At 43.7% G+C, this 19699-nt stretch overlaps 2 protein-coding genes across 3 annotated transcripts in view; one reads left to right on the plus strand and one right to left on the minus strand.

Annotated features, from left to right (window-relative positions):
* The window catches only part of IKBKG (inhibitor of nuclear factor kappa B kinase regulatory subunit gamma), a 54074-nt gene that overhangs the window by 10648 nt on the left and 23727 nt on the right, over nucleotides 1-19699 (plus strand). The gene's annotated exons all lie outside the window — the stretch shown is intronic.
* Nucleotides 102-19496, minus strand: G6PD (glucose-6-phosphate dehydrogenase). Of its 2 annotated transcripts, none has more exons than XM_080910421.1 (13): nucleotides 19398-19496; nucleotides 18611-18738; nucleotides 5713-5750; nucleotides 5504-5612; nucleotides 4479-4696; nucleotides 2903-3061; nucleotides 2550-2675; nucleotides 2149-2242; nucleotides 1837-2023; nucleotides 1350-1585; nucleotides 1175-1251; nucleotides 986-1078; nucleotides 102-885 (listed from the first exon to the last, which is right to left on the minus strand). In XM_080910421.1, the coding sequence occupies exons 2-13, from the start codon at nucleotides 18728-18730 to the stop codon at nucleotides 795-797; spliced, it is 1548 nt and encodes a 515-aa protein (XP_080766547.1). In that variant the 5' UTR covers nucleotides 18731-18738; nucleotides 19398-19496; the 3' UTR covers nucleotides 102-794. The 2 variants fall into 2 exon arrangements, with proteins under 2 accessions (XP_080766547.1, XP_080766546.1); XM_080910420.1 differs by having other exon boundaries at nucleotides 2903-3064.

A 19699-nucleotide genomic window follows, 5' to 3' on the forward strand; every position in this document is an offset into this window, starting at 1 on the left:
ATGGGAAGTAGGGAAATAGTAGGTTTCTTCTACATGATCCTGAATGCAGGGAGAAAATGACAAGGAGACAGGTAAAACTCTTTTGAGGATTTAATAGCAGGGTTGGGTAGGAAATTTCTAGCTGCTGTTCTTACCTTCCTTTGGTAAGGAGGCTGCCCGTGGGTGGGATGAGGTTGACCATGGAGTATGTATGGAATTGGTTAGGGGGCATCTAGGGCCCCCAATATATTGCTAGGCAGCATGAGGTCTCTCCAGCTGATGAGAAGGAATGTCAAATAGCACTGAGGCTCATGTGGACAAGGACAGGTCCTCTCGCATGGGTGCCCTGACCACTTCCTTTAAGTTTTGAGGAGCTTGCCCATAGCTTCAGGGCAGTGTGGTTTGGTCATTGTCCCTCTGAGGCCCAAGGCTCCTCCCCATTATTCCTAACTCCTGTTTTAAGGAGTCTAGGGACAGACTGATAAGCATTCTTCCTGCAGGGGCTGGAGGGGAGGAGGTCTTGTGGAAAGATGGGTGGCTCAGATAGGGCCAGTGGTTGCCCTGAAAGCATTATGAGTTTTGAATGCCTGGTATTTGAGGAATGTAGCTGGGCTCAGTGATGGTGGCAGTGGCAGCAGCATAGGACAAAATGGTGGCCCAAGCCCAGGGACTAGAATGTGTAGCTAATGCCTATGGTCCCAAAGTCCTTCCAATATGGGGTCAATAGTCTTAATATAGGGTTAGATGGTGAGAAGGGCAAATGCAGAAAGGGTGGCCAGAAGGGGCAGAGTGCAGATGGTGTACATTTCAAGGGCTCAGAGCTTGTGAGGGTTCACCCACTTGTAAGTACCCTCATACTGGAAGCCCACTCTCTTCATCAGCTCATCTGCCTCTGTGGGGCCGCGGCTGGGAGGTAAAGGAGAGACATGAGTGACCTTTGTCCCAGGTAATTCCCACCTCCCTGCTCCATTTGGCTTGGCTCTCTTAGCTCCCATCTTTCCCTTACCTGCCATAGACATAGGGGATGGGCTGGGGCTTCTCTCGATCAATCTTGTGCAGCAGTGGTGTGAAGATACGCCAGGCTTCCCTGAGTTCATCACTGAAGGGATACATATAGGATGGAGTAGAGGCACACAGGGACAGAAGGAGAAGACCATCCCTTTTGCCTGACTGTGTTAGGCTGGGGATCCCTCACCTACGGACAAAGTGCATCTGGCTCCCACAGAAGACATCCAGGATGAGACGTTCATAGGCATCAGGGAGCTTCACATTCTGCAGGTTTGGGAAAGGGGGGATGTTGCTGATACTACTGTACTCAGCCACCCAGGGCCTCCCTTAGGTTCTTGCCCAGATGGTCCTCCCTGTTGAACCTTGTATCTATTGCCATAGGTTAGGTCCAGCTCAGACTCCTCAGGGTTGAAGAACATGCCAGGCTTCTTGGTCATCATCTTGGTGTATACTGCTTCATTGGGCTGCACACGGATGACCAGCTCGTTACGCTTGCACTGCTGGTGGAAGATGTCACCTGCCACATCGCGGAACTGGAGTCTCACCTCAGCTTTGCGCTCATTCAGGGCTTTGCCGCAGCGCAGAATGAAGGGTACTCCTAGAGGGCAGGGATGACCTCAGGGACTGGTTTTCCTAGTCTTGTGCTCTGTGTATGTGTGTGTGTGTGTGTGTGTGTGTGTGTGTGATCTCCTGTGCCTGAGTATATATATGAATGTGTGCATATGGAGTAAGCATGACTAGTGTGGTTTCCCAGCATCCCTTACCACTGAATACCATGTATTCATACCATGACCATACCAAGAAGTGTCTCTTTGAGGGCACTTGTTGGGTCCTAGAAATGTAACCTACCATCCCACCGTTCATTCTCCACATAGAGGACAGCTGCTGCAAAGGTGGCAGTGGTGGACCCATGGGGTACTGTGGGGTCATCTAAGTACCCATTGGTAGCTTCTCCTTCTCCATTAGGGTTCCCCACATACTGACCAAGGATCACGTTGTTAGTTTCCACCTCTGAGATGCATTTCAAAACTTTGACCTGGGAGAAAACCAATGCAGGTAAGAGAGGGTGTAGGAGAATGGACGGGAGCCTAGTGCCTTGTCATAGAATTACCTGCTATGGGGCATGGCTTCTGGGGACCTGGTGGACATGCCTCCACCTACCTTTTCATCACGGACATCATCTGAATCTGTGGAGGCAGGCTTTTCCATGGCCACCAGACACAACATCTGCAGGAGGTGGTTCTGCATAACATCCCTAGTAGCAGAAGAGGTGATAAACTGGTCAAGAGCCACTTCCAGAGTGGGAACAAGGGGAAACTTAAGTTCTAGGGGCCCTATAATTACCAAACAAAGCTTTCTAGTGACAAGATGGAAAGCCTTGCTTCTTTACCCCCAGTGTCTTCCTGGTATCCTAAGGCAAGGAAGTAGACACTAACCCTATTCCCTTTGGGGTTTGGCTAGATGGGAGTCATACCCTTCATGGCTACCCACAACAGCACACTTGAACACTAGCCCTTACAGTGTTAAAATGAGCTGTGTTGGGGTAAGATATGGGTTCTTACCTGATGATCCCAAATTCATCAAAATAGCCTCCACGACCCTCAGTACCAAAGGGTTCTTTAAATGTGAGGATAACACAAGCAATGTTGTCTCGATTCCAAATGGGGCCAAAGATCCTGTTAGCAAATCTGTGGGAGGTACAGAGGAGAGGCTAGCATGAGAGACATTGTAGAATGGTCCATGAATGGATGCTATCTTTGGGATTCCACAGTATAGTGGCTGTATCTGAGCCAAGATAGAGCTTAGTACCCTGGCCAGCATCTAGGAGGAATTTAACTTTGGGGCAGCAGGGCAGGTGGGATTCCTCATATTGCCACCCTTACCCTGGTCCTCTTCCACCCCATCCCCTGTGCACCTCAGCACCATGAGGTTCTGGACCATCTCTTTGCCCAGGTAGTGGTCAATGCGGTAGATCTGGTCCTCACGAAACAGAGAGGAGATGTGGTTCGACAGTTGATTGGAGCTCTGCAGGTCTCTCCCGAAGGGCTTCTCCACTATGATGCGGTTCCAGCCTCTGCTTGGAGCCCCCAATCATGTTATTTCTCAAATCTTTCCCAGGAATAGGCCCATGGCTATGTCATCCTCACCCTCACCCCAGAGAGCAGGGCTTTTGTCCACTGTATTCTCAGGTGATTCAGGGAAGCTCTGCTGGCTGCAGTTGATCTTTATCCTGCATCTTAGAAGCAAGCCTCCCTGACAGCATGCTGGGGACTGGAACAGTTTCTGGGATTTTCCTACCTTGGTGCTAGGGTAGTATGACTGGCACATTCTTAGGTGGCCTTGCTCCCCACCTCCCCATGCCAGATCCAGTTAGAAGTAGCTCAGCAGCCAACAGAAAAGAAGGTAGACGGGATGTCAAGGACATAACTTCCTTACTAGTTTTACTGTGTGATACAGTCTCATGTATCCAAGCTTGGCCTAGGACTTGTTATGTAGTTAAGAATGACCTTAAATTCCTGATTTTCCTGTTTCTACCTCCCAAGAGCTGGATCACAGGTACCATGCCACCATATCTGGCTTCCCTCATTAGTTTTATGTTCTTGAAGTCTTATGTTTTTCAGGTTGTCTTGGAACCTCTGGGTTCAAAGTCCCTCATCCCTTGAGTAGCAGGGACTATAGTCATTGCCTAATGCAACTGACTTCTATTGATTTTATTTTTAAACTAGCTTTTATTTTCTTTTTGAGACATGTTCTTACTATGAAGACTAGACTGATTTCAAATTTAGTATGTAGCCCAGGCTGGCCATGACAACATAATAAAGATCCTCCTGCCTCCTGAGTACTGGAATTACAACTACGTGCTACTACACCCAGCTTAATTTTGTTTCGTTTGAGATAGTTTCACTCTGTATTACAAGTTAGCCTTGAACTCTAAGCACTCCTCTTGCTTCAATCTCCACCGAGATGGAATTATATGTGTCACCTAGCCTAGATTTCCACTGATTTTAAAAGACCAGGTTCCTTTTTTTGCCACTTAGAGCATTGAAGTTGTTTTCTAAATTTAGGAGGAAAAGATGGCTTGCAGTCAGCAGTGCTCTCTTATAAAACAACACTGCCACCTTGTGGGTCTGCTGGGGATTCAGAGAAGAGGGGAAAAAAAAAAAAAAAAAAAAAACCTCACAATGAACATCTGTTCTGTGGCGCAACACTGTCATCTTGTGGTCCTGGTGGGAAATGTTGCAAGGGGCCACTATTTTGTAGTTGAGAGACTTGGAAGTTAGAAACTGTCCAGTGTATGTGTGGTAATGGCAAGGTTGTTAGAAAACTCTAGTATTTGAAGACTGTTCTTTTTTTTTGGAATGTTAATCCATGTGGACAACAAACTGGGAACATTCATCTTTTCAGCTTGCCTAGACTGGCTTGACCTGGGGGCTGTTTAGAGTAGTAGAAACAAGAGCAAACAGACAGGAGTGGAGAAAGACAGGCCTTACGTCTGACTCATGCAGGTTTCTTGAATGTTCTTGGTGACTGCTTCGTAGACTGTGGGGGGCAAGGCCAGGTAGAATAGACGATTGGCCTGTATCCCTTGGTGCAGGGCATTCATGTGGCTGTTGAGGTGCTTGTAGGAGGCTGGATCATCATACTGGCCAGCTACATAAGAGTTACGGGCAAAGAACTCCTCCAGCCTGGGTCTTTCTTCTGGAGTGGCCTGGGGATAGACCAAAGTCAACTTCTACTTTTCTTAAGACTCTACAATTGTTCTTCCCCAAAGGAGTAGATCTCCATTTCCCTCTGCCTTACCGCCCCATCTCAACAATTTCTTGTTCCACAGCTAAGGTGGGCTTTCCCTTGAGTCCTGTCCTTGCTCTACAAGTACATAAGTTTACTTCATCATGGTAACTTTGTGTACCCATGGGGAAGGGGCTGAGGCACACAGCAGGAATACTGTATGCAGGTGGGGCAAATCACTGGCACATTTTATGTATCCTCAGGGCCCTCATGCCTAGAGTAAAAACTGGATTTCATGGAAGTCTGATTTAAGAAAAAAGAGTGGTAGAGAAGGCTGTCTCTACAAAATTATCACAGCAAACTATAGGTGGTGAGGAAATGCCAAAATAGCAAATTACTGGGGAAAAGGGATACTTGGAAGAGTCCTTCCACCCAGGTGCTGGCATGTCCCAGAGCACACACAGCAGGATGGGGCCAGAGGGGAGATGGGAAAGAGATATGAGGTCGAAGGGACCTTCTTCCTCTGTCTTTGTTCAGAGGCCAGGGAGAAGGTAGCACAAGTAAGTACATACAACTTTTGTGCGGTTGGCAAGGGAAAGCAAGGATGTGAGGTGTCAGAGCTTGTGTATTGTGAGTGGCCCTGCCTCTTAGCAAGTCAAATGCAAAGGTAGGGACCTGTTGTTTATTGTGGGAATGGGGACATGTCTTCTCAAGGGATGCCTGGAGCTATTCTCACTGTGGGCAAGAAAGGGCAGAAAAAGGGACCAGGATCCAATGTCACACTCACTTTAAAGAAGGGCTCACTCTGCTTGCGGATGTCATCCACTGTAAGTCGTGAGCGGGCATAGCCCACAATGAAGGTGTCTTCGGGTAAAAGGCCATCCCGGAACAGCCACCTGAAGGTATAATACAGCTGTTTTCAGACTGGGTAGGGAAGGCCAAGGCCTATCCCTTGTGAGAATATTTGGGGAGGGGTAGTATAGAGATATTACCTACCAGATGGTGGGATAGATCTTCTTCTTAGCCAGGTCACCCTGCAGCAAAAGAAATATGCCAGAAACAGCTGACATGACTTAGATCCACTAGTGATCTGAGTCCTCATTTAGGGTTTACCACTCAGCTAAAAATATATCAAGCCCCCCATATATCTCAGAGGAGCTCTGAGACTTAAGCCTGCACCAGCCTTGTACCAATATAGATGAGTAGATATGACTCTTGCTGAGTTCAAGATGAAACCCTAGACATTGAATTCATCAGAGCTTAAGGACAATAAAGGCAGCACATAAAAGAAAAACCAAAACCTATGAGATATGGCCTTAGATGTCACATTAGCATAAATGGAGTTAGAAAAATGACAGCAGGAAAAGTTTGATGATGTAAAGTCTTGTCTCAGTAACAAAGGCCAGATTTGGTGCAGATTTGGTGATAACATACTCTCCCAATATATAGGGAGATACTGTTCCAAAATCCCCTCCTCCAAATCAGAATTAAAAACAAAACAAAACAAAACAAAACAAAAAAACAAGGTAGCAGTGAAAAAATTCAATGGAAAAATTGGGCTGGAGGTGATGCTCAGTGATTTTGGAGTAGGCAAGGGTTCTCATTTCCACCCCCACACTACAAAAATAACCAAGCAAACAGAGTAGAAAACTAACAAAAGAGAGAGCTGGAGGGTGAGGAAGGAGAGTTGTGAATAGCTATTTTCTGGATATGACATGGCTGTGGCACACATGAAGTTACAGTAGCTATAGTTGCCAGCATATGATTAAGTTGTTCAACATGCTAGCATGGTGTGTGTGTGTGTGTGTGTGTGTGTGTGTGTGTGTGTGTGTGTGTGTGTGTATGTGTGTGTTTGTAGTTTACAAGCTTCTACCCCTAGCTAAGGATCTGTTGGAAGCTGATGGCTGCTGGGGAATGTAATTTTTCTTCATGGCCCCTTGGTAGTTGCTCAAGGAGTGGATGATGGTCCCATGTTCATGAGCATGTAGGAAGCAATAATTACATTTAATGGGTTATAAAAAAAGAAAAATTGGGAGGGTGAGGGAGAAAGGGGTACAGAGAGGTTAAGAGGGAGAATGGAGGGTAGATATGCTTTAAATGTATTGTATACATGTATGAAAATTTCAAAGAATAAATTAAGAACTATTAAAAAAAACAAGCCAAAATAAAACTAACTTCTTCAAACACTGAACCAAATAACAAACCTAAACAAACAAAACAAAGAAAAGCCAGGCTTTGTGGCATAGGTCTATAATCCCAGTACTTGGGTAGTTGGAGCAGAAGGATCTAGACTTCACAGCCAGCCTGAGGTATATACAAGACCCTTTCCCTATCTCAAACACTACCACCACCACCACCAAAATCCAAAACAAGAGCAAAACCCAACTTAACCTAAACAAAACCCTAACAAGTTAGAATAAGATAGAAATTTTTTTTTTATTTTTGCTTTTTTTCAAGATAGAGTTTTTCTGTATAGCCCTGGCTGTCTTGGAATTCATCCTATAGACCAGGCTGAGCTCTAACTTACAGATATCCACCTGACTCTGCCTCTGCTTCCTGAATGCTGCAATTAAAGGTGTGTGCCACCACAGCCCGGCTGAGACACAGAATTAAAAAATTAAATTTTATCTTTTGAGACAGGGCCTTGTCATACAACCAATGTTGTCCCTACCCACCCCCATCCCCAAGTCAGGGTTTCTTTGTGTAGCTTTGGCTGTCCTGGAAGTAGTTCTGTTGACCAGGCTGGCCTTGAACTCAAGAGAGAACTGCCTGCCTCTGTCTTCCAGTGCTAGGAGTAAAGGCCCAGGTTGGTCTTAAATTCAGTATGTAGTCCTGGCTGGCCTCAAACTACAGACAACCCTCTTGCTTCAGCCTTTTTTGTAGTGGGATTACAAATGTGTGCCACCATGTTTAGCAAGATGGAAAAATGTCTAAAGAAATAACCCAACCTAGGATATAATGGAGGAGTGGATAGCATTGCCAATGGCTTCTACCAGAGTTAAGGAAGGGAGAATTCCAGTCTGAATTAAATTTCACCTGAAGATCGAATAAAGGGGAGTACTCCTAAAGTCACTTTGAAAACCTTAGTTCTACAACTTGATGATAAAGGCAGATGCAAAACTCAATTGATTGATTTTTTTATCGAGCCAGAGTTTCTCTATATAGCCCTGGAATTCATTTGCCAGATAGCCTGGATGTACAGATGAAGTACAGGTTTAATCAGGGTTCCTGTCTTAAAGAATAAAGGTAAGAGAGAGCAATAGTACAAAGATGTAACTACACACATGGTCACACATATAAACATGTATCTTCACACACACACACACACACACACACACACACACACACACACACACACACACACATACACAGCAAGATAAAAAGACAAACAAGCTAAGAAGCATGGTGGTACATGACTGACTACAATTTCAGTACTCAAAAAGCTGAGTTGGGGGTTTGTTATCAGTTCAAAGTTAGTGGTCATTGAGGGTCAGCATACTGGTACATGCCTACAATCTCAGTACTTATGATACTGAGGCAGGAGGATAATGAGTTTAAGGCCATCTTAGGTTACATAGTAAGACATCTCTCAAAAGCAACAACAAAATCAACCACTGAAAATCACATTAAAAGATTTAAAAAGGGACTGAAGAGATGTTCAGTATTATTAAGAGCACTTGCTGTTTTTGTACAGAGTCCCAAACTTGGTTTTCAGCACCCATACCAGGCAGCTTACAACTGCTTGTAACTTTACTTCCAGGGAATTTAATGACATCTTCTGGTCTTTGTGGGTATCCATACACATGTGGCTGACTGGCTGACAGACAGGCAGACACTAAATTAAAAAAAAAAACATAAATCTTTAAAAAAAAAAACATTAGTCAGGTAGTGGTGGTGCATGACTTTAATCCCAGTACTTGGAAGGTAGAAGCAGGAAGATCTCTTAGTTTGAAGCCAGCCTAGTCTACAGAGTGAGTTCCAGGACAGCTAAGGCTATACAAAGAAGCACAGTCTAAAAACCAAAACCAAAACCAAATTCCCCAAAAGAAATTAAATGAAAAAATTTGAAAAACCATTGTGTGTGTATGTGGTGCTGGAGATTGAACTTAGGAACTCAAGCATGTTAGGCAAGTACTCAACTACTGAACTATATATATATAGTCTCTGTCCTGGTTAATTTTATGTTAACTTGATAGAGTCATCAGAAAGCAGGGAACAGGGAGTCTCAACTGAGAAAATACTCTCATAAGATCAGCCTGTATGCAAGCCTGTGGGACCTTTTAAAGTGATTGTGGGTGGTGCCAACCCTGGGCTGGTGATGCTGTGTTCTATAAGAAAACAGGCTAAACAAGTCATGAATAACAAGCCAGTAAGAAGTACTCCTCTATGGCCTCTACATCAGCTCCTGCCTCCAGGTTTATTTCCTGACTTCCTTCAGTGATGGTCTATGATGTGGAAATTGTAAGCCAAATAAACCCTTTCCTCCTCAACTTGTTTTTGGTCATGGTGTTTCATCACAGCAATAGAAACCCTAACTAGGACAGTCCTAGATCTTATCCCTGGCTGACCTGGAACTTGCTACGAAGAACAGGTTGGCCTCAAATTCACAGAAATCCACCTGTCTCTATTTCCTGGGATTAAAGGCATATGCCACCATGCCTGCCTAAAATATCTTTTGAGACAGAGTCTTAAAAAGTTACTCAGGTTAGCCTGGAAGTTACTTTATAGTTCATATTAGCTTTGAATGCCTGCCCCAGACTCGTGAGTGGCTGCAATTACAATAGGCCTTCTTAGAAATCTTTCTTTCTGTGTATTGATTTTTAAAATATAGCAACTTTGTTAAGTTGAACAAATACAGATAAAGGGTTTCGGGGGGGGGGACCTATTTACTTATTTATTTATTTATTTATTTATTTATTTATTATCAAAGAGGGAATGAAATCTCTTTGATTTGGAACAGCTACTAAACACGCTAAAAACACCATTCCAAATGGGGTACTGTTTAACTTTTTTTGTTGCTATGAAAAAAAAAACCTGGCAGAAATAAACTTAGGGGATGAAGGATTTATTCCAGTTCACAGTTTGAGGGTACAGTTTGCATGTCAGGGAAAGCATGGTGATGGGTATTTGAAGTTTGTGTTGACAGTCAGAAGATGAATACGGGCACTGAGCTTACTCTCTCCCTTTTCCTTTTATTCATCAGGGACACCAACCAATAGGGTGTGGCATGAACATTCATGGTAGGTCTCTTTTCTTCAGTTAAATCTCTCTGCAAACATGATCACAAACACAGATCTGGGTGTCTATGAGAAAATTCTAAATGCTTGCTATTTTCTTTTTAGTCAATTTTAAACTAAAAGCCCTTGATAGTATCATTAGACAAGAAAATGAAAGTGGTATAAGGTTTGGAAAAGAGGACAAAACCCTGTCATTATTAAGATAATAGCTTGTTTATTTAAAAATACCTCAAATCAACCTACAGACTAATTGTTAGAATTAATGAGAGTTTGGCCAAGTTGCTAGATTTAGAAAAGTGATAGGAGTAGAGATTTCTTAGGATATAAAGTAATAATCATAAGCTAGCATTGTACTGTAGCCTATAATCATAGCATTCCAGAAGTAGAGGCAGAAGGATAAGAACTTGATTTATCCTTTGATACATAGTGAGTTCAAGGCTTGCACTGGGGGTAGGGGGGATAGGAGAGGAAAGAGAGATATGAAAAATATGAAGAGCATGCATGTGACTGGTTCAATATCCAGTATTATAAAATAAAAGAAACTCAGAAATAGGCAAGCCTGGCATTATGTATGATCTTAGTAGTAGGGTATATGCTTTGCATGTGCAGGGTCCAGAGTATAATCCATAGCACCAAAAAGACAAGTTTCAATCTTGAGATAGCATTCATTAAACTTATATGTTGTCAGAATATCTAAATAGCTCTTATGACACACTGAAAAATAATCCAACTGAAATGGGTAAAAGGTTTGGCCAGATGTTTTACGAGAATAGAAATTAATGGCCATAAAATACATGGGAAATGTTCAAGATCATCAGGTGTCAGAAAATGCAACTAGAACAAGATACCACTTCAGACTCATTAGAATTACTGTAATTCAAATGATAGTTGAGCATGTTGATATATATATAATTTAATCACTTTAGAAGCTGAGAGAAGAGGAACTCCATGAGTAAAAGGCTAGTATGAGCATCATGGTAGTTTTAGGCTAACCTGGGCTAATGAAAGAGTTAAAATTTCAAGTTAGCTCCCACTAACCCTGCTTTGAGGACAAGTATACTTCAAGGCTAAGAACAAAATAACTTGTTTAAAGAAATGGCCCAAACCCAGGCCGGCTAGACTCGATAAGGTCTGGGCTGGCCTTGCAGTCCTGAGAGAAACAAAGTATGAAGGTCAGTGTGCCCCAAAACAGAGTTGTCTAGAGTTGAATCATATCCAAAAGCAGACAGTGTGCCAATTTGAATAAACCAATGAAATTGTTATGTGCTTGTTGCTAACTGCTTATGTAATTTTCCCTATAAATATGTCCCCCTAATTGAGTTCAGGGTCGATGCCTGTCTCCTGCGTGAGATATGTATTGGCCCGGAGCTCCGTCATTAAACTACCTCGTGCTTTTGCAGCAAGAAGGTCTCTCGTGTTTCATTGGGTAACCCCGTGTCCCGAGAGTTGAGTGGGGGTCCCCGAAAGGGGGTCCTACACTACCTGTGTCAAATAGAACTCTCTTCCTGCAAAAAGCCAAAGCAAAAGACAGACCTAGTGTTGGTATGGAACTCAAACTGTGTGTAGAAACATGCAATGATTAAATTTAAAACAGCCTGGCAGCCTCTTATTAAGTGAAGCACCTATACATATCTTATGATCTGCCATTCCTCTTCTAGGTGATACTCCAGAGAAATAAAAGCAGGCAGTCAGCTATCCAAAGGTCTGTGCATGAATGTTCATGGCAACTCTAATTTAAAACAGCCCAGAAATGCTCAAGTAAATCAGCATGAAGATGGACAAACTGTATATCTGTATTCAGCTACTCGGAATGAACTACCATTCTATTGTTGGTAAATCTTAAATATATTATGATAAACCCTAGAAGGTACACATAAGAGACTGTATACTCATGAATTCACTTAAAAGTCTCAGAATGAGCAACATTAGACTATTATGACAGGACTCAGATGAGTGGTTGCCTGGGGAGGTAGTAGACTGGCTGGCAGGGGTACCCAGGAATTGTGTGGGAAGACAGAAATGCCCTAGATTAGGCCATTAACAATATAGCTACCATTTATGCATTACAATATGTACCAAGAAAAGAGGGTGAAAATAATTGAACAGGGGGTGGAGAGGAAGTTTGGCATTACTCGTAGGGAAACAATGGCTGCAAAGTGGGGGACTTTTTGGGTACACACACACACACACACACACACATTTGTATTTGCTGTAGCTTTGAGACAGGGTCTTGCTATGTAATCCTAACTAGTTTTGAACTTGCTATGTAACTCAGAATGGCCTTAAACTCAAGGTAATCCTTTTGCTTTAGCCTTCTAAGTGCTGTGATTACAAGTGTGTACCAGTATACCTTGCTTTAGTTACTTAAAAATTTTTTTGAGACTGGGTTTTCTGTATCCTAGACTAGCATCAAACTCATTATGTAGTCAAGGCTGACTCTGAACTCCTAATCCTCCTTCCTTCACCTTTCTAGAATTACAGGAGGAGTATACCACCATATGTTTTACACTGTTTTAATCTGGGGTCTTGTTATGTTGCTTAGGCAGGCTAGTCTTGAATGTCTTTACTGAAGTGAATTTCCTGCTTCAGCTTCTGCAATGCTAAGACTGCAGATGATAATACTCTTTTTTCTTTTTATTTAAGAAATTTTGTTTTTAATTATGTGTATATGTGTGGGGTATCTATTCACATTAGCACAGGTACTTATAGAAGGCAGAAAAGGGCACTGGATTCTTTGGTTTGGGAGTTACAAGGAGTTTTTAGCTGCCTGATGTGTGTACTAGGAACCAAACTTGGGTTTGAGCAAAAGTAGCAAATACTCTTAGCCAGAGCCATTTTTCAAGTCTCTTTCTTAATGTGGAAGAAATTTACAAGGGCAAGCCAAGTTTGTGAAAAGTCGTCCAGCTGTGCCTTTAAGGTCTATGTTATTTTTTGATGAAATATTTCAATAAGGATTATAAATATTTGGGCCTAAGAATATAGCTCAGTGGTTAAATGTTAGGCAATGGGTTTGATCCATAACACTGCAAAACTAATGAATAAACCATACAAGACCCCAAAAACTCCACTGTAAATATTAGTAGATACAACCTAACTGCTTTTATTTACTAACATCAATGAGTTGGAAAAATAAGCAATTTAAAACAATACTATTTACAAAAGTAAATATGATAAAGAACCTAGAAATAAGTTCATGATGCTCATTTCCAAGCTAATAAAAACACTCAGTCCAGTTTCCCAGTAATCACCAACAGCCCAACATACTTTCATTTTGTACCCTGCTAAGCCAGGTACAAGAGGGAGGGGCAGAAATGATTACCAAGCTCTTGAATAATTTTGCCCTTTCATCTCAAACCCTATTATTAGGAACATGGGATAGGTGTGAACCCATGCTACACAGGAGACTACTTCATGGGGAGAGGCAAGCCAGTGGAATGGGAGTTGGGCACTGGCCCCATCTATACCCTAACTCTTGACAGAAAAAAAACAACTCTGGTTTTAAGGACCTGAATATTTATACAAAAGTAATTTGCTGAAACTTTTACTACAGGTATATTTAACTAAAACTCAAAACACTATCTAACAAGGTATTTTGGCACTAATTGCTCAGGTGTTTGGGATGAGTTTTCAGATGGAGTGGGTCTGGGTGGCATGAACGTTGCAAAATTTAAATAAGCTACGCAGAATGCAGGCTCACCATAACCTGGAAAAATGCTGGGCTCCATGGATCAAGGACCTCCCAGAAAGTGAATTGAAGTTCCCTTTAGCACAATATTTAGTAGGCAACTTTCTGTTGTCACAAGTAGACTAGTATACAACATAGCCCAAACTGTCTAGCTCTTTAAATGAAGGGTGGGGCTGGGGGGATTGCTTGCTATTCTTTCAGAGGACCCAGGATCCATATGGTGGGGCTCACAATCATCTGTAACTCCAGTTTCAGGTGATTGGACTTCTGAGTGCACCAAACATGCAAGTGATACAGATATACATGCAGGCAAATACTTATATATGTAAAATAAGTCAGATCAAATAAAAACAAAACAGTGAAGTGGTAATACCATCTTAGATACAAACTTCAAAACTGACTAAGCCAGATGTACTAGACTATACCTGTAATCTTAGTACTTGGAAGGCTGAGACAGGAGAATAACAAGTTCAAGGTCAGCCTGGGAAACACAGTGAGACCCTGTCTCAAAAAATGGGGGCAGAGGCTCAGAGGAGGCTGAGTAGTAGACTTACATAGCATGCAGGAAGCCTTTTGGTGTATCCCCAGCAACATATTAAACAATAGAGAGTGAACTATACAGCCACACTGGTGAACCCATTTCTATGGGAAATGGCAGTTCTGGATAAGGATGATTATGGGCACTTAGGGATTCCCAATGCTTGAATGTTTGTCTTCAGGGGTTTGCTGAGTGACAGGCCCATGGAAACAATTGTGTGCATGTTATTTCTAGGTTCTACTGGGTTCCTAAAACTTCCAAAGAGGGCTGTTGCCAAACTCTCACATACTGTGTTGGCACGAGCAAGCAATTCCCTCTATTCAGTGCCCATTCAGTCTGTCAACTGCTCAGAATTAAAGTCCTGAGCACTGTTGAGTGTGTTCCTATGATAACTGCCACCTTCCATATGAACTTCTGGGAGCCTGAGCCCAATGGTACCTCAATGCTATGACTATCTTTAGGAAAATGTCTAAGACTTGCTGCCATCTGGGCTTCTATTGCTCTGGAGCCTCCTCATCTGTTACTCCCTCATGGGATACTTAATACAGCCACCTGAGTGGCCTAATTACTGTCTCCTAAGTTACTCTGCTGGGCAAAGCTTCTACCCTGTTGTGCAAGATGATTGTCCTTACAGGTCCCACAAAGCTCAGCTTAGACAAGTCTAATTCTGGGCCAGGATCTCCCCTTAGGATGGTTCTTAAGTTCCTAAGAGTACTCTCAATGCTTGCCTCTGGTATCTTCCATCAGTGGGATGTGGGTTACTGCTCACGTTCAGAGGGCTTTATCCTGGCCTCACACACTCTGGAACGTGCTGGCTTGCTGGGAACTAGACTCTGAAAGAAACAATGAGAACCCTGGCTTGTAGACTTCTCTAAGCAGGCAGTGTTTGCTTATGATCAAATTCCAACTGACTGGGAGGAATCAGTACAGACTCCAGCCAATGTATTGGTGGCAGGGGACTGGTCTGCTGAGTCACAGTTGCCCCACACCCAGAGCTGTTTGTTCTTGTTCTCTTTGGGACTAACAAGACATAGAACCTGCTCTCCTTGTTTTAGTTCAGCCCTTGCAACTGACAGTCTGCCTGGATTCAATCACCCAAGAGAGGTGAGGTAGGACTAAGGACAGTGGGGGTGGGAAGTAGCCATTCTTCTCAGGGATGGGGATGACCCTGTTTTTCCTGTTTCATTACTCTCTCACCAAACGCCTCTGAAGTAAGGAACATGAGAAGAACTAAAATCTAAACTTACCATGTGTGGGAGTGGGGGCAATTAGAGAGGTAGCTGAAAGTCTCTCATCTTTGCCACCCCCACACATTGCCCAAGTACTATGGCAGGGGAAGGATCTACCTAAGGACATGTGGTGACTTAGGAGAATTAAGGTATGATTAAGATCTCTAGCCACAGATATCTGGCCAGATAAGGACAAAGAGACCTGAGTACCAATTAGTCTGGTTAGCTGAGGTTTGGGTTCTTGTTTTTTAAAGTCAAATCACACCCAGCCTTTTGTTTTAGGAGTCAGAAATTTGAGAGGCTTTGTAGTTCCCAAGGGTTGTTAGGGATAAGGGACCCACCTAGTTTCCCAAGATAGAGTTCTAGACTGTGAGGATCAGCTATTTTCTAGCCACTGAATGGGATACAGGGAAATATGAGGTAGGTCTGGGCTAAAAAATCTAACAAAAGGCTTTCTTATACCCTGAGGCTCCATGAGTCACCAGGCTTTTGGGAGAATGCCAAGGTCATCATGACACAGCAAGAATCTTACCAGCCCAAGGGAGAAGTCAGCTCTGAAAAGACCCGAGAAGAGGGATGGGCTGGGACTGCCAGGTTACTCCTCACACAGGCCTGTTAGTAGGATAGACCCTAAGTGCTCACTGATTCTATGGGTGTTACATAGGCCAGGTACAGAAACTGATATTTAGAGAGATGGGCTCTGTAGTGATCCCATTTGCCCATGTGGACTCCCAGACCAACTCCTTTACTTCTGCATAGGAGAAAGAGTCACTACCATAACCAAGGTCCTACTTACTGGCTGGGGGAGATGCCCTTTTAGGCTCAGTTCCATAAGGACAGGGAATTTTGGAGTGGGATAATAAGGATTTCTGTTCCCTTTATTGTTGGGGTGGGAGCCCTGAGAAGAGGAAATAGCTACAGTGAGGCAGATTAAGAATGTCCCCACTTAGGAAGCTGGGTACATGAGTAAGGACTGGGTAAGGACTTAAGGAGGAAGAAACGGCAAAGGATAGCTACTTGGGATCAACTTACCCTAGTTTGTTTCAGTTTCCTAGGCTTGGGGCCTACCAGCTGCTACCTTCCTTTTTATTTTCTAGGTCACACTGAGCTTATTCCCAGCTTAGAGGGCAGTTGCCCTTATCCTCAACTTGCCTTGCTCTTTAGGTCCTCTAGGGACCTGTGTGTTGCAGGGGACTTAGTACACAGGAGCCCATTTGTGACTTCTGTTACATGCAGCTACCCAAAGTAATTGTCCCCACAAGGAGTATGGGAACTGAGGCTATTGTGGATTGTGGGAAACTCTTGATTGTTATGTTTAATGAATGGAGAACTTTCAGGTATCCTAGATCAGCTAGCACCTTGCCTGCTTCCTATATTTAGTGAAGTGTCAGGCAGGAACTACTCTAGGAGCTGTTTAAGTACAGGGTCTGTCTGTCTCAGGACCTCTGAGAGGAACAGAAAGAAAGTATGATGCTCTTTAGAAAATTTCTTTCTTCCCTACTCCCTTTTGCTGGAACTAGTACTTACCATTTCTACTCTGGAAGCCTGGGTTCTTACTCCAAGAGCAGAGGAGAGCAAAGGGGAACCATACTGATTGCAGTGAAAGGAAGTTGCTCAACTTGAGGCTAGAACTCACATAATTAACCTAGGATAAAGCCAGAGAAGCTGGTCCTTGTTTGTTAGATGAAAACCACCTAGGTTCAGAGAAATGTAGACATTTGTTCCAGGTCACATAATAAGCTATCAATGAGGTGTCTAAGAGTTCAGATCCAGCAAAGATAAATTATCTTTGCTGATTGGGTTATTGTTGCTGCATGCTTACGAAAGCATGGGTGGGGCAGGGGAAATAATCTTCAGTTACTTTCTCTTCTAGCTGTCCCTTTAGATTGAAGGCAGAGTCCTATATGCTAAGGTCTGTGGCAGATACATGCATAGCTCCTTTAAGGGGACTAGGCTGGAGCCAGGGCTGAGGGTAGGGTTGCTGTACTGTGTGTTCTAACTAAGTACCTCTCTTGGGTCTTTTAGAATTACAGGGACTCAGGGAACAGTGCTTTGTTTTGTCTTTCCCTTCCCCTTTCAGTGGTAGAACCCTTCTCCTCAGCTTGTTTCTGTATTCCTTTTCTAAGATTTCCCATTTTTTCTCAGAAATATAAAGCTGACAACAAACAAGTTTGCCACAGGGGGTGGCATGTTCTGATCTCCATGTTTTGGGTAGTACTGCGATTTAATCTAGGGCCTCATGCATATGAGGTTAGTGCTCTACAACTGAGCTACAGCTGTAGCCCTTGGTGCATAACAATGCTTTGTATGAACAAAAACACACAGAGCTTCTCCAGCACTGAGGGGTCCAGGGTAGAAGGTGCTGAGCCCCTGGCTACCCTTTCAAAAACACACTACTTCTAATGAAGTTCTTGCCCAAGATTACACAATAAGTTAATAGTGAAGATGATCACACAAGGGTGAGCTGATTTCAGGGTTAAAAGCAAGCAACTGAGTTTACCTTTGCCATCGAACACTGGTCACTGAACATGTCCTGCTGCCACATAGCACATAAGAGGGTGATTTGGTCTAAGCCCATGACTTTACTAAGCCCCACCTACTCCAGTCTCACTGTGTACTATCAATACAACACCCCTCTGACTGCTTCTGCTCTTCAGTTTTTCCTAACAGAGCTTCAATGTTAGTTGTTCCAGTTGGACAACTTGGACTAGGTGGAAAGAACAGAATTTTCCAGTGGGCTTTGGAGGATGCGGCAAAGAGGAGTGGTTTTACCTCAAGGAATTTCATGAAGTAGAAAGAAAAGAGAGAGAAGCAGGACCTCAGATCCTTCGACATAAATTAACTATACTATTTATCAAATTATAGATTCATTAAAATCAGACTTTTCCCTGATTGCACCTCAGTTTTTTTTTTCCATCCAGGAGGAAGAAGTCCAGCTGGGTAGTGCTTTAGAACCTGGATGATCCAAGTCTGGTCTACATTTAATGGCCGAGCACAGATTTCTGAAATTTGACACAGGTATATTGTTTACAGCTGTGATGATCAGGACACACAGGTGGGAATATATGCCATAGAGTTCAACCTAGTAGAACTTGTGGGTCCCTCAGCAGTTCCCTCAGTTGGGAAAGTTGAGATATACAAAGAGAAATGCCTTGCACAATGGTATATTTGATCTTTTAGACTCGGGGCATGAAGGGAGACTCACCGATGCACCCATGATGATAAATATGTGTGTATCAGCTTGGTGGAAGGCATCACCCTGGTACAACTCTTCCCTCAGGATCCCACACACCTGGGTCCGGCTCAGGGCCACCTGCTCTGCCATGATGTTTTCTGGTGGAAGAAAGGCTCATTGATAGGGCAGGAGAATGGAAGAGCATTGATAACTTAAACCTTATTCAAGGGTCCTTTGAGTTCTCAAAACCACTGGCTGGGAATGCTCTTGCTGCCCCCCCCCCCCGCGCGTGGGCGCGCACGCGCTTGCATGCATTCGGAGACTCAGAAACTGCTGCCTCTGGCCTCTAGCCATAACCTCTTAAGTTGCCTTCACTAGGGCTGTACATTTCTCAGTAAAACAGCAGCTTCTGTGATTACTAAAGTACTAAAGAAAGCATTAATGGAATTCCCCTAGGGCATCCACTCTGGGCAGCTAGATAAAATAACGTTAAGGCATCATACTCTGTGTATAGGACCATCGTACTCTGGTGTCTGCCGAAACTCCACAATGAACTGAGCACGTTTGATTGTGTAGATGATAGAGTTCAGCTCAGGTTCTCTTCTAGCTAAGTTAAGGTTCACTTCTAGCTAAGTGATCCCGGAAAGTCCCTCCTCTTCTAAAGGTTTAGTTAGTCCTCTTGGGCCCAATGTGGAGAAAGTGCGGGATACAAAGGGATGGGTTAAGACCTTGTAGATTAGCGCGCATCAAAGGGACACGCGGCGTGCAAGCGGGCAGCACATCCCTCCACCGATGTGCCATCAGACCACCCCTTTACCTGAGTTTAGTTGCCGTTGCCAAAAACGTTCACAGATCTGGAGTGCAAAGCCTGTTTCCGGGGGCTAAGCTTCGCTGGCCCATTTAACGCAAGAGGGCGTGTGCTTTGACTGAGCTGACCCGCCTCAGGAGAGGCAGGAGGGGAGGAGCTTCGGGCCACTCTATCAGTGCGGGAGGGGAGAGGAGTAGAGGTAAATGCGCGCGCATCCCTGACGAGCCCAGTCCTTTGTCCGTCTCTGATGTCCCTGCCCCGCGATCGCGAGGTCTTGCTGGCTTCGGTATAGCTCCACACAATTTTCCTGT

The sequence above is a fragment of the Micromys minutus genome, assembly GCF_963924665.1.
Source record: "Micromys minutus genome assembly, chromosome: X".
Classification (NCBI taxonomy): Eukaryota; Metazoa; Chordata; class Mammalia; order Rodentia; family Muridae; genus Micromys; species Micromys minutus.